General features: G+C 51.5%; 1 protein-coding gene across 2 annotated transcripts in view; it reads left to right on the top strand.

The window, feature by feature from the left end:
* The first annotated feature begins 2640 nt into the window (after positions 1 to 2640).
* Positions 2641 to 14035, top strand: part of ltn1 (listerin E3 ubiquitin protein ligase 1) — a 26707-nt gene continuing 15312 nt past the window's right edge. Inside the window, exons 1-22 of one of the 2 annotated variants that reach the window (XM_084449976.1) lie at positions 2641 to 2721; positions 2982 to 3188; positions 3356 to 3454; positions 4436 to 4666; positions 4827 to 4879; positions 5191 to 5371; positions 5552 to 5725; positions 5926 to 6116; positions 6352 to 6499; positions 6675 to 6932; positions 7133 to 7465; positions 8080 to 8298; positions 8618 to 8659; positions 8796 to 8985; positions 9076 to 9315; positions 9500 to 9653; positions 9969 to 10119; positions 10694 to 10925; positions 11076 to 11232; positions 13415 to 13531; positions 13651 to 13778; positions 13960 to 14035. The exon at positions 13960 to 14035 is cut by the window's right edge and continues 60 nt beyond it. In XM_084449976.1, the coding sequence (XP_084306102.1) occupies positions 2680 to 2721; positions 2982 to 3188; positions 3356 to 3454; positions 4436 to 4666; positions 4827 to 4879; positions 5191 to 5371; positions 5552 to 5725; positions 5926 to 6116; positions 6352 to 6499; positions 6675 to 6932; positions 7133 to 7465; positions 8080 to 8298; positions 8618 to 8659; positions 8796 to 8985; positions 9076 to 9315; positions 9500 to 9653; positions 9969 to 10119; positions 10694 to 10925; positions 11076 to 11232; positions 13415 to 13531; positions 13651 to 13778; positions 13960 to 14035 (3623 nt within the window). In that variant the 5' untranslated portion in view covers positions 2641 to 2679. Of the gene's footprint in view, positions 2722 to 2981; positions 3189 to 3355; positions 3455 to 4435; positions 4667 to 4826; positions 4880 to 5190; positions 5372 to 5551; positions 5726 to 5925; positions 6117 to 6351; positions 6500 to 6674; positions 6933 to 7132; positions 7466 to 8079; positions 8347 to 8617; positions 8660 to 8795; positions 8986 to 9075; positions 9316 to 9499; positions 9654 to 9968; positions 10120 to 10693; positions 10926 to 11075; positions 11233 to 13414; positions 13532 to 13650; positions 13779 to 13959 lie in introns of both variants that reach the window. The other variant, XM_084449977.1, reaches the window with a different exon arrangement.

Below are 14035 nucleotides of genomic sequence, written 5' to 3' on the forward strand. Positions count from 1 at the left end.
CTTGAAAGTGCAGGATGTCAAAGTGTATTTATTTTGGTGTACTGGGACTACTGCCTCTTATGGTGGCAACATAGAAATGCAGGTCAACAACGGAACGGAGTAAAGGAGGGAGCCGACAAATGCTATCTATGGTGCGCTGTGTTATAGATTTATTCTAATAATTAAGAAAAGAGTAGTCGAGAATGCCAAGGTTCATCTTTGAAAGTCCAAGCTGGTTACCTTTATTCCAGATAAGTTACGAGTTTGCAAAGTCGGGCTCAGAGAGGAAGGAACATCCACCAAAAGCCAAGATTAGCTGAATCCCAAATCGCGCACTTAGGCGAAAGTGCAGAGCACTCGCGGCCTAGTGGCCTTACATGCGTGTTCCCGCTAAGTCCACAAGGGCTCAGGGTAGTTCCAAAACGGAATTGCTAGGTCCACAAGTGCGCCACGCCGCCATTTTGCGCACTTTAACCGCACTTACCGAAAGTCCGCAATTTCACGGACTTAGGAGCAGAAAATACCCACAGCCCACCGCGTCTCATGTGACACAGTGCTTGAGTGCATCCGAGTCATGATCCGAGTGCATCACACATAAATGATGACATTTGCAGATAACACAACATTTATCTTGAAATCCACATGCTGCAAACATATCCCACCCAACCTAATTTTTTAATTATTATTAAATTAAAACAGACGTCAATCGGTCAATTTGCAGAGCTGAAGGGAGCGTCAGAGCAGCCTCTGCGTCGGAGGAACGCGGCAGCCAGTGAAAACGAAGTGGGAGGGGCATTGAGCGAAACTGGAAGTGCTGTCCCATTTAATTCACGGCCCTGCACCCTCTGGCCCTTCCAGCTGACGTCAATTAAGTGCTCAGGCCTCAGGCGCGAGGGGCCGCAAGTGCGGTTTGCGCACTCAGATTGGGATTCAGCTATTATCTTGAGAACAGGGTATTATAAACAGTGTGGGTGTGACCATACCTGCATATGCAAATACCTCACTAGCCAATTATAATGAATAGGCTAGGCCACAGCTTAAAGGAAAATGCTCGTTTTTGACAACCTGGACCTTATTTACGACATATTATAAGAAGTTTGACTCACCGAGATCACTTTTGTGTTGTTCGGAGGCCTGTAGAAGAAATTTAAAATCCAGCGCGAGCCAGTATATCCATGTAATGGCGGCGCACGGGGCACTGAGAATGCAGTTTCTCAAAATCCATTTTCGGCCGCTAAACGGTTGTTTTCATCAATGAGATTGCATGAATCGACAGTAGAGATTCCTCTACGCGAGCCATTCTTTCGGTTTTCAAATACGTGGTCTGTAGCCTCTGTAATATGATCTTTACACGCCTCTCCCCCACTTGCTCCAGCACGCATGCGCACAGGCCAGCGCGCAGACTGGATATTCTCCCTCACATTCTCTGCGCTACGATCGTAGTTGGTGCCGAGAATATTGTCGTCGTCATTCGTCAGCAACAATCCGATCGTAGCGCAGAGAATGTGAGGGAGAATAGCCAGTGTAAAGATCATATTACAGAGGCTACAGACCACGTATTTGAAAACCGAAAGAATGGCTCGCGTAGAGGAATCTCTACTGTCGATTCATGCAATCTGATTGATGAAAACAACCGTTTAGCGGCCGAAAATGGATTTTGAGAAACTGCATTCTCAGTGCCCCGTGCGCCGCCATTACATGGATATACTGGCTCGCGCTGGATTTTTAATTTCTTCTACAGGCCTCCGAACAACACAAAAGTGATCTGGGTGAGTCAAACTTCTTATAATATGTCGTAAATAAGGTCCAGGTTGTCAAAAACGAGCATTTTCCTTTAAGTGAACAAAGACAGGGATCAAAGATAGTTGGCAGGAGGGGACCCCTGGGGAGGTCTCCTGCCATAAAGTTGATTAAAAGGCCTGGAGATAGGGGGTCAGGACAATAAACAAAAGGGCAGCTTCTTGCTTTACACAATGTCTTGATACAGAGAATACATTACAATTTCTATTACAATTCCCTCCTTTCCAATTCCACACCACATATGTGATTCTTCTTTACTAGAGTCTGGCAACCCAAATTCCGTCCTGCGTACTAGCCACATCGAGCTGTAGACCCCACATTGAGCTGTAGACCCCACATCGAGCTGTAGACCCCACATCGAGCTGTAGACCCCACATCGAGCTGTAGACCCCACATCGAGCTGTAGACCCCACATTGAGCTGTAGACCCCACATCGAGCTGTGGACCCCACATCGAGCTGTAGACCCCACATCGAGCTGTGGACCCCACATCGAGCTGTAGACCCCACATCAACCTGTAGACCCCACATCGAGCTGTAGACCCCACATCGAGCTGTACCTCGCTCTGCAGATACACCCTACTCCCCTGGATCGACACATTTCTTCTTGGCACTCTGCAAGCGTTTTTTCATACTGCCCAAATATCTCCAAAGCGGCCGCTGCTAATCGCTCGCTGACAAAATCTCAGAGTAGCTGTAGTTTGGACATTTTTACGGTTTGAAATTAGGACACGCTACAAGTTGCTCTACAGCAGTGATCACACGTGTTTCCGGCATTACTGTCTTCCGGGTAGAAGCCGTGACGTGTTTCGTTATTTCCACCCGTGTTGGCTTCAGTTGACTAGCTAGCAACTCCAAATGAATGTGAATTAACGAGACATTTTAGACATAGCCTACACAAAATGGGAGGCAAAAATAAACAACGAACAAAGGGAAATGTCCGGGTAAATATATCTTCACAGTATCTGTCCTCAAATGTGTGTCCTTAACTAGCAGCGACTTGGTTAGCCTAGCTTGTTAGCACTGTCTACCAGCCAGCAAACTAGCAGGTTCCACAGCACTCACTCTGGATGCTGTGTACATGTCATCCTTCCAGAAGGATTATTAGGCCTACACCATGATGTCTAGAGTAGCTTAGTCACACTCCTGTTTCAAGTTACCCATCTAGACAGCTTGATCTTGTCCTTCTCTCTTCCACCTCTAGCCCTCCAGTAGTGGCCGGGCTGCCGAGCTGCTTGCCCGAGAGAGTGGGGCCGTGCCGGGCTTCGTGGGCTTCGGCACCTCGGCGAGCACAGAACCGGGCTATGTCCCTGCGGTTCATGGGGCTGAGGAGATAGACAATCTGGTAGATGCCGATTTCCGCCTGGTTCTTCGAAAACTGTCGAAGAGGGACACTGTCACCAAACTGAAGGTAAACACTGGGGTTACTAATCAGAGGTCAGCTGCATATGCTGTCCATATACAGTGATAATCTGTGAGCACCTGTAGACTTGACCCCCTGTCCCTTAATACAAGTGAAAACACGCTCCCTTGAATAGTAGTACACATAAATGATGTGAGAGCTATTCTGGCCCGCAGGCTGTCCAGGAGTTTGGCTCCATGTGCCAGGAGAGAGAGGCCGAGGTGGTGAAGGGAGTCCTCCCATACTGGCCCAGGATATACTGCAAGATATCTGTGGTGAGCAGAGAAAGACCACCGCCAGTAGAATACAGCCACTGCCAACAAAGAGTGATAACGAATAATAACAGCAGACTCGTTGTTAGGGATGCACGATATATTGGCAATCATATCGGTATCGGCCGATGTTAGTCATTTTTTAATATAACGGTATCGGTCTGATGTGCAAAACAGGGCCGATGTGAACAACAGATCATTATTTCTGTCTAGCTGTTGTTGTGTGTGTTGTTTTTGAGAGAAAACAATGTAGTAAATCTATGATTTATCAGCTTTTCCAAATATTTTGGAAATAGAGACAGTGTTAACATATGTTTTTCAGTATGTATAAAATTTGATTATCATAGAAACTTGTTTTTATACAGAGAATATCGACATCGGTTAATATCGGTTCTCGGCCATAACAGCAATGTTAATATATCTAAATATAAGTTTTCATATCGGTGCATCCCTACGCGTTGTGTATCTCTTGCTTGGTTTCTGTGTTTAGTTAACTGGTGTACAATAGAGACCAAACACTGCACTTTCACAATAGAATGAAGTTCAACTCTCATGCTGTATATACATACATATTTATTCACTTAACGTATCCACATATCTTTTTTTACATACCTGTTATTCACTATTTATATACCTGCACTCCTGCCTACTTGCACATATTCCTGCCTACTCAATACCTACATAGCTTTACTGTATATAGAATACCTGCATACCTTTACTGTATATAGAATACCTGCATACCTTTACTGTATATAGAATACCTGCATACCTTTACTGTATATAGAATGCACTTTATTGCTGAATCTGCATATCTAGTCTGTATTTATCGTAGTCTATCACCTGTACATTGTAAATTGTATATTGCACCTGCACTTATTATTAATATGCACTCTGGTTGGATTCTAAACTGCGTTTCGATGTACTGTACTTGTGCTGTATGTTGTCAATAAAGTTGAATCTAAATCTAACTCGTATGATATCCAGGACCACGACCGGCGTGTGCGCGAGGCCACCCAGCAGGCATTCGAGCAGCTGGTGATGAAGGTGCGCCGCGACCTGGCGCCCTTCCTGAAGAGCCTGATGGGCCACTGGCTGCTGGCTCAGTGTGACACCTACGCCCCCGCAGCCTCCGCTGCCTGCCAGGCCTTCCACGCCGCCTTCCCCCCCAGCAAGCAGCCAGGGGCCCTCAGCTTCTGCCGGGACGAGGTCCTCAACGTGAGTAGGGAGGGGGGGAGTTGAGTGCATTATGGGATGGCGGTGGCCCTCAAGTGGGTGGTGGTTGCGAGGATGTGAGTTACAGTGACGGCGTCGATGAGGATGATGACGAGTGTGATTTCATGGAGTAGTCATCCCCGTTCCTATGCCTGTGTCTCAGGTACTTCAAGACAACCTACTGAAGGAAACCGCAGACTCACTGAGTGACCCACAGTAAGTTAATAAACTAATAAAACCAAAAAGATCCTGCTGACTTTAACCAGACAGCCTGTCGATCCTCTGTGGATCTGGGTCAGGTGAAACAACTATTACAATTGTGACCTGCATATCTGGTGCATATGTTTCCTTCTCTCTCTCTCTCTCTCTCTCTCTCTCTCTCTCACACTCTCTCTCTCACACTCACTCACTCACTCACTCACTCACTCTCTCTCTCTCTCTCTCTCTCTCTCTCTCTCTCTCTCTCCCCCTGTCTTATCTCCCTTTCTCTCTGTCTGTCCATCTCCTGCTCACTCTCTGTTTCCCAGGAGTGTCCCTGAGGAGGAGAGGGAGGCCAAGTTCCTGCGCATGGTGACCAGCTCTCTGCTGGGGGTGAAGAGACTGCTGTCCAGCCTGCCGCAGACAGACAGACAGGCCCTGGAGGACAGACTGACGCACCTCATCGCACAGGCAAAGTTCTGGAAGTACAGCAAGCACAAAACCTCACAGGTACGAGGGGGGGGGGGGGGGGATGGGAAATCCAGAATTTTTACACTGTCCCTCGTCAAGCCTTTTAAACACAGCCTGCCTGTGTTGGAAAAGTCATGCGTCGTCCTCAAAAATATAACACGAAATATAAAACCTGTGAAAGAAACGGGCTCTCACCCCCGTGTGCTTCCTGTCCCCCAGGTGCGAGGGGCGTTTTTCGAGGTGGTGTCGGCGCTGTGCGAACACACCCCTGGGCTGGTGCGGGCGGAGGCGGCGAGGGCCTGTCCCGCCGTTCTGCTCAGTATCGACGACACCGACCCGGTGGTGCTGCCCCCGCTGTGGGAGGCAGTGCTGCACGTCCTCTCCACCGTCACCGTACGTGTGTGTGTGTCTGTGTGTGTGTGTGTGTGTGTGTGTGTGTCTGTCTGTCTGTCTGTGTGTGTGTGTGTGTGTGTGTGTGTGTGTGTGTGTGTGTGTGTGTGTGTGTGTGTGTCTGACCATATTCTCTATGTCTGCATTGGACTACATGGAACCCAGTGTGTGACTGCTCTCCCCTGCCCCTGTCTCTGAGCCAGGACTGCTGGGAGCACGTCAACGCCAGGAAGGGGGTTCTGCCTAAACTGTGGGGGCTTCTGAAAGAGGGGGGCAGGGGCATGGCCACCGCCCTCCACCCCAACCTGCTGCCTCTCATCAGTAAACTACCCCCCGACGTCACAGAGCCCCCCCTGGACTTCTACAGCAGCTTCTTCACCTCCCTCATACAAGGGTGAGAGGAACTGGGAGCATAACTTGACCTTGACCGCCACGTAACTTGACCTCCAAACGGTAATTCTCAAACGGCACGTGTGTGTGTGTGTGTGTGTGTGTGTGTCTGTGTGTGTGTCTGTGTGTCTGTCTGTGTGTCTGTGTGTGTGTGTGTCTGTGTGTGTGTCTCTGTCTCTCTGTGTGTGTGTGTGTGTGTGTGTGTGTGTGTGCGTGCGTGCGTGCGTGTGTGCGCGCAGTCTGTCCAGTGAGCGTGCGGTGGCCAGCCTGTCGGAGAGCGCGGCGGTAGTGTGTGCTTCTGTGGAGTGTCTGAGATACAGCCTGCTGCAGCACATTGGGGAAGAGGGACCGCAGACACGCATCCAGACCATGCTCATCTCGCAGCAGGTGAGACCACACACACACACACACACACACACACACACACACACACATACATACGTGCGGGTGGGCATCCGTCCATCCGTCCATCAGAACCTCTGAAGTTAAATAAGCTTGTGATGGATTTGATCGGTATATTTAATTTCCTTGCCAATATTTAATGCCCCCTCGCTCTACCTAGCTCTTGCCACTGGTGGACAGCGCTTTGAGAAGCCCCTCGCTCCAGAACGGCCCTCTGTTCTCATTGGTCACGGACATGCTCGTCTCCTGGGAGAAAAGAGCAGGGATTCCCGGAGTGGGAGGGCCTAACGAGTCCGTGGCCACCTTCCATAGGCTCCTAGAAGACTTCTGGGAGGGGCTTGGGGTTCTGTGTGTGCACCATGTGGACAGAGAGGATGCGGAGCCAACGGCTTTGGAAGGCGTGGCCTCCTTACTACAGGTGAGTGACGGGGTGGAGCACAGAGAAATTCCCTTTGGCGTCGACCGAGGATCTACCCAGCTTCTGGGAACTCTTACGATAAGGGTGCATAGATAGATTAAGTTACTTCTAGTGCTTCTTTCTAGTGTGGTCAAACCGTTCGTTGTCGAAAACCGCAGTGGCCTAACTGTCTGCGTCTCTGATGACGGCAACTTATCCAGGTGATGCAGAACCCGGAGAGAGGAGCCAGGAAGCAGAGCAAAAAGAAGAAGACCGTGAAGATCTTCCTCTCCGAGCCAGGAGGGAGAGAGAAGGAGCGCGGCCAGGAGAAGGGAGACCGGGGGGAGGCGGCGGAGAGGCGGCCCCAGGCGGAGGTGGCCGAGGCGGACGGCGGGACGACCGCGTCCCCCCTGAGGAGCGGCCACCTGGAGGAGCTGGTGTGCCAGCTGGCGGAGCTGACCATGGTGTACGTGAACGAGGACGGGGGCTCGGAGAGGCACCTCCTCTTCCTCTCCCTGCTCCTGCAGTCCTTCTCCACGCCCAGGGTCTTCTTGGTGAGTCGGCCTCAGGGTCGGAGAGACATGCGGATACGTCAGAACCACTATGAACCACCTGTACGTCAGAACCACTATGAACCACCTGTACGTCAGAACCACTATGAACCACCTGTACGTCAGAACCACTATGAACCACCTGTACGTCAGAACCACTATGAACCACCTGTACGTCAGAACCACTATGAACCACCTGTACGTCAGAACCACTATGAACCACCTGTACGTCAGAACCACTATGAACCACCTGTACGTCAGAACCACTATGAACCACCTGTACGTCAGAACCACTATGAACCACCTGTACGTCAGAACCACTATGAACCACCTGTACGTCAGAACCACTATGAACCACCTGTACGTCAGAACCACTATGAACCACCTGTACGTCAGAACCACTATGAACCACCTGTACGTCAGAACCACTATGAACCACCTGTACGTCAGAACCACTATGAACAACAACAAAGGATCGTTCTCAGCATGCTAGTCAGTGTCATTCATGCTGCCCCCCACCCCTGCATTCGACACACTAAAAAGCGCTGTTCTCTGTTGTACTCTAACCAACCAATTTTTTCTTTCCACCTACCCCCCCCCCCCCCCCTCCCGTCCAGGTGCTCCTGAGACCAGAGGAGGAGAGCGGGGAGCAGCAGGAGGAGAGGGGGTGTGTCGTGGGCGGTAACCCGGCCGTGCGTTTCCTCCTGGAGAAGGTGGTGGCGTGGCTGGCCCAGGAGGGGCGGGGCGACAGCGGCTTCCTGGTGGAGATGGTCTTCAGCGCGCTGGGCTGCTGCTCCCGACAGGAGACCACGCGCATCCTGGACCACGTAACCACGGTAACCGCCCGCCCCCCCCACACACGCGGAGACGCCCGCAGACTTTCGGTGTGTTCGATGACAAGTGGGCGTGTGTGTGTGTGTGTGTCCGACGAGTGCACCTTTTATAGGATTTTTATTTGTGTCATGAATAGTGTTGGCGGTGTGATTATTCTCATTAGGTTTTAGATGAACCAGTACTTGTGGTGTACGTATTGTTTGTTCTGCTGCGTGCGTGCGTGTGTGTGTGTTTGTGTGTTTAAGTGTGTGTGTGTGTGCGTGTGTGTGTGTGTGCGTGCGTGTGTAGACTGTAGAGATGAATTTGCTTCTCTCTCTCTAGATGGATCTTCAGTGGGGCGTTCTGCTGCAGATCATTCAGAAGGTCGATCATTTTTCACAATTATTTTTTTTTGTCTTTTCATGTTGACCTTTAGAAATCCCAACGTGTTCTCACTTCCTGACTCTGTTTAACCAGCTGTTCTGCCTCTTCTGCCCTCAACATCCTACCTGCCTCACAGGCCTGCGCAGACCCTGCGTCTCTTCAGGCGTGTGCTGATTGGCTGAAGGGCTCGGTGCTGGGTGAGCGGCTGCTGGGATTGGCCGAGGAGCTGTGTGAGGCAGGGCTAAAAGGCACAGGCTCCACCCCTCTGAAACATACCCACAGTTGGACCCTCATCAGCCTGGTCCTATCACAGCATCACAACAATGGTGAGAACACACACACACACACACACACACACACACACCAGTGTCTCCTATGTGTATAGTGTGAATATCGTCTGCTGCGTGCGTCTCCAGAGGCGCTGATCGGGGCGCTGTATGTGGAGCGCATCATGGAGAAGCTCCACGCCACCCTGTCCGAGGCCAAGGGCCTGTCCGACGCCGGCGACATGGAGCCGCTGGTCTCCTTCATCTGCGACGTGGCCTCCACCTTCTTCTCCTCCGTGCGAGACCGCCTCCTGCTGGCGTCCGCCGAGGAGCTGCTCCTCACCGCGTTCCAGCTCACCGCCCAGGACCAGACTCACACACGCCTGTCAGGTGAACACACACCCAGAGCACAGAGACACACACACACACGAGACGAGCAGACGGACGCACACGCACTCGCGTGTATTGCACGGTGTGTGTTTACACGGACAAAGGCGTGTGCTTTGTGTGTGAGCGCGTGTTTGCGTACGTGTCGGACCGTTCGTGCGCGTCTTAATGTACGTTCCTGTCGCAGACTCTTCGCTGTGGAAGCTGAAGACGGCGTGTGTGGCCGGGGTCCGTTCATTGGTCCGTCGCTGTGGGTCAGAGGTCAAGGAGGGAAGCTTCCTGCACAGCAGTGCGCTCTGGGTGAAGAGCCAGCTGCTTATCTCCTCTCTGGGAGTGAAGGGGTGAGTCATCTTCTCAGGCCCCTCCCCTCCCCCCAGGCCTCCGTGTTCCCTGTTTGGTTCTGTTGGGTTCTGAACCTTCTGTTGGATCTTCAAGGCCTAGTCTGGTTCCACATTCAGTATGGTTAGTGGTTCTGCTTCCATTTATTCATGCTGTGTGGTTTGGTTCTGATTCTAGCTGCTGTTCTGTGTGGTTTGGTTCTGATTCTAGCTGCTGTTCTGTGTGGTTTGGTTCTGATTCAAGCTGCTGGTGTGTGTGTGTGTGTGTGTGTGTGTGTGTGTGTGTGTGTGTGTGTGCGCCTGTGCGGTGGTTCTCAGTCTCCAGGTTCTGGTTCTAGCCGTGCAGAGTCTGGTGGAGACGCTCAACTCCGTCTGTGAGCAAGACTCCAGCATCATGTCCCAGTTCCTCTGCCTCCTGACTCCCAGCCAATCGGAGTGGAGCAGGATCAGACAGGCCCTGCCCCCTCAGGTAAGTCAGAAACTGCACGTGCCGCAGGTATCCCTCAAGAGTTACCAGTTATTTCAGGTCTCTCTCTCTCCCACCCTCTCTCTCTCTCTCCCTCTCTCTCCCACCCTCTCTCTCTCCCCCTCTCTCTCTCCCTCTTTCTCTCCCACCCTCTCTCTCTCCCTCTCTCTCTCTCCCTCTCTCTCGCTCTCTCTCTCTCTCCCACCCTCTCTCCCTCTCTCCCTCTCTCTCTCCCACCCTCTCTCTCTCCCACCCTCTCTCTCTCTCTCCCACCCTCTCTCTCTCTCTCCCACCCTCTCTCTCTCTCTCTCCCTCTCTCTCTCTCCCTCTCTCCCACCCTCTCTGTCTGTCTCTCTCTCTATCTCCCTCTTTCTCCCACTCTCTCTCTCTCTCCCACCCTCTCTCTCTCCCTCCCTCTCTCTCTCTCCCTCCCTCTCTCTCTCCCTCTCTCCCACCCTCTCTGTCTGTCTCTCTCTCTATCTCCCTCTTTCTCTCTCCCTCTCTCTCTCTCTCTCTCTCTCTCTCTCTCCCTCTCTCCCTCTCTCTCTCTCTCTCTCTCTCTCTCTCTCTCTCTCAGTGGGTGAAGCGCCCCCTGCTGAGCGGGCGTGTGCGGGTGGTGTGTGACTCCCCCGGCGTGGACGTGTGGAGGTCCCGGGGCTCCTCCAGGCTGCCGGCCCACCTGTGTGTCTGCGCCCTGCTGGGGAGGGTGGTCTGTGCCGCCGCAGCCACCCCGGACGGCTCCTCCCCCTCTCACCTGACCACGCCCGCCTCCCCCTCTCACCTGACCACGCCCGGCCTCACACACACAGGTGAGCACCGCCCGCCGCACATCGGGGTTAGTTCTGCTGGAGATGCTAGCGGGCGGAAGATGTGGAACATGGAATCCTCCTGTTCAGTGTGGCTAATGTATGTTTGTGTGTGTGTGTGTGTGTGTGTGCGTGTGTGTGTGTGTGTTCCAGTGGCAGAGCTGCTGTATGCGGTGCAGTGGTGTAGAGAGATGGACTGCAGCCCTGGTCTGGTGTCAGACTACCACAGCCTGCTGACGGCCTGGGAGCTGCCTCAGGGAATACAGCACCTCACCCCCGCCCAAGACCTCCTGCACACGCTCTACACCAGGTACACACACACACACACGCTCTACACACACACACACACACACACACAGGCTCTACACACACACACACACACACACGCTCTACACACACACACACACACGCTCTACACACACACACACACACACACACACACGCTCTACACACACACACACACGCTCTACACACACACACACACACACGCTCTACACACACACACACGCTCTACACACACACACACACGCTCTACACACACACACACACACACACACACACACACACACACACACACACACACACACACACAGAAACACAATACCAGAAACATTCACTCTCTACACCAGGTACACACACACACACACACTCTCACACGCACACATATACACACACAGAGATACACTACCAGAAACATTCACTCTCAACACCAGGTACACTTACTACACACACACACACACACACACACACACACACACACACACACACACATTTTAATCATTTATTTATGTCCACATAATGAAACAATGCATACAGGGACACAAATACTAAAGGCACAGATTAGTCTACACTGGACATGGACAATGTCTTTCACATACAAAACACATCACTCATGGGTACAAGTAGCAACGTCGAACGCCATATATGGCGGCTGCCAATAATTGCAGAGACAGAGCAGTACTTGGTGAGCCTTTTAGCTTCCTTCTTGGACATCCCAAGTAGACGTAGTCCTCTTTTGAGGTATTTTCTTCTGTTGCTCTGCGTTGTGTACATTTTTTTATAAGCCTTGATAAGAGTTGCAGCACCATCTAATTATGAACCACGATGTTAATAGCCTTCTTGTTGTGATAGTCTGATGAAATCACCCAACACGAGATTGGAAGCGGCGACAGATGATAGATTTATTGTACCAAGATACAATCACATGGAACACTGGGATGTTTCCCTAGTCTCTCTCTCTCCCTGCTTCTCTGGGATGTTTCCCTAGTCTCTCTCTCCCTTCTTCTCTGCTGGCTGCGGCCGTGGCGCGAAGTCAAGGCCTTAGACTTCCCTCCCCGCATGGTGTTATCAGGTGTTATCAGCGTGTCTGCCTGCTGGGAGCAGTCCGGCCGAGTGCCTACCGTTTCCAAATCAAAGTTTCAAGGTTTGGTTGAGACGTTAAATAGTGCTCTCTCGGCCCACCCCCCCACGCCTAGGCCTGCCCGTTTAGGGCCTAGTGAAGCTAGATTGGTGGAGGAGTGACCATACAGATGTGTCGCCTGTCACCCTAACATGATGTCTTAATCCCCATTGGTTGTCAGTCTGGGTTGTGTCTGTTTATAGTGTCCCATAGGGATGTGTCATTGATACCCCAGAGGAGAGGCCCCCCCTGTGGCCTAAGTGTGACCTCTTGACACCCACTACCCCGAACGGCCACGGCCGCAGCAGCATCAGCTGTCTCCCTCACTATCGACTACACAGTGTCCACGTGAAAACAAACAAACACAAAATCAGCTTACATTGACTTTAAGACTGTAGATGTTATAGACATTTCTCCCTAGATTCTTCACAACCTATGAGCATGTCCAAGGCTGCCAAATATGAAAACAAGTAGTGTACACCTATAGCCTAGCTCTGAGATGGTATTTACCTATAGCCTAGCTCTGAGACGGTATTTACCTATAGCCTAGCTCTGAGACGGTATTTACCTATAGCCTAGCTCTGAGATGGTATTTACCTATAGCCTAGCTCTGAGATGGTATTTACCTATAGCCTAGCTCTGAGATGGTATTTACGAGGGGTTGGTATTTCAATACCTTAGTCATAAAGGCTTCCTCGAGGCTGGTATCAAAGGTGCATGCTGTCTCTAATACAGACACCTCTCTGGACTCTTCATTCACCACAACAACATCTGCTGTGTGAGCAGACAACAGTAAAAAAGGCATACTGGTCATTCCAGAGATGGAACATAGATGCATTGACGCAGGCATGTGTGTACATTTTCACTGATGCTGGGGAGTGGTGTTTCGGTGACCTGTTCTGTGGTGCGATGCAAGCAATGAGGAACCTGAGTGGAAGGAAACCACACACACACACGCACACACACACACACACACACACTGAAACACACCGTCTACCAGTAACACTCACTCTCTATACCAGGCTCCAACCTTTTTAGGTTTTTTAGCAGTTTTCCGTCGTCTAGGTCCGTCATGCGCGTGGTCTCTCTGCAGGTCGATGGAGGAGGGCAGTCTGTGGTCTCTGACCCTAGAGACCTACATGGAGAGATCTACAGACATGGCCAGTGACAGCGCTGCGGCTCTCAGGAGACTCTACGGAAGCCCAGACAGGTCAGACAGCGCTCGGACCCTGAGAAGGCCAGTGAAAAAGTGATCACAGTCACATCGGTCCGTTACTTTGAGAACGACTTTGAGCGACTTGAATCTGTTGCGTTTGTTTTTGTTCTCAGCTGCTTCCCGCTGTCGGAGAGCAGACTGAGCACGCTCCAGGTGCTCTGCCCCGCCCTCAGCACAGACCAGAGGGTCACACTCATCACCCGGGCAACGGCTGGGATACTCAACTGGCAGGAGGATGACAGTAAGAACACACACACACACAAACACACACACAAATAGAGTGACACCTCATACTCGCAGGGGTATGCTGTATAAGCTGTATATCTTCTAGCCCAAAAAGGGCGTGCGCGCGCACACACACACACACACACACACACACACACACACACACGTAGAGAGTGACTGTGTGTTGTGTGTCTCAGGTATGCGTGGGTGTCTGGCTGTGCTGCTGTGCTGTCTGAGAGCTGAGACCCCTGTAGATGAGGGGGTCCTTCAGGC

The sequence above is a fragment of the Borostomias antarcticus genome (genome assembly GCF_949987555.1).
Source record: "Borostomias antarcticus genome assembly, chromosome: 15".
Classification (NCBI taxonomy): domain Eukaryota; kingdom Metazoa; phylum Chordata; class Actinopteri; order Stomiiformes; family Stomiidae; genus Borostomias; species Borostomias antarcticus.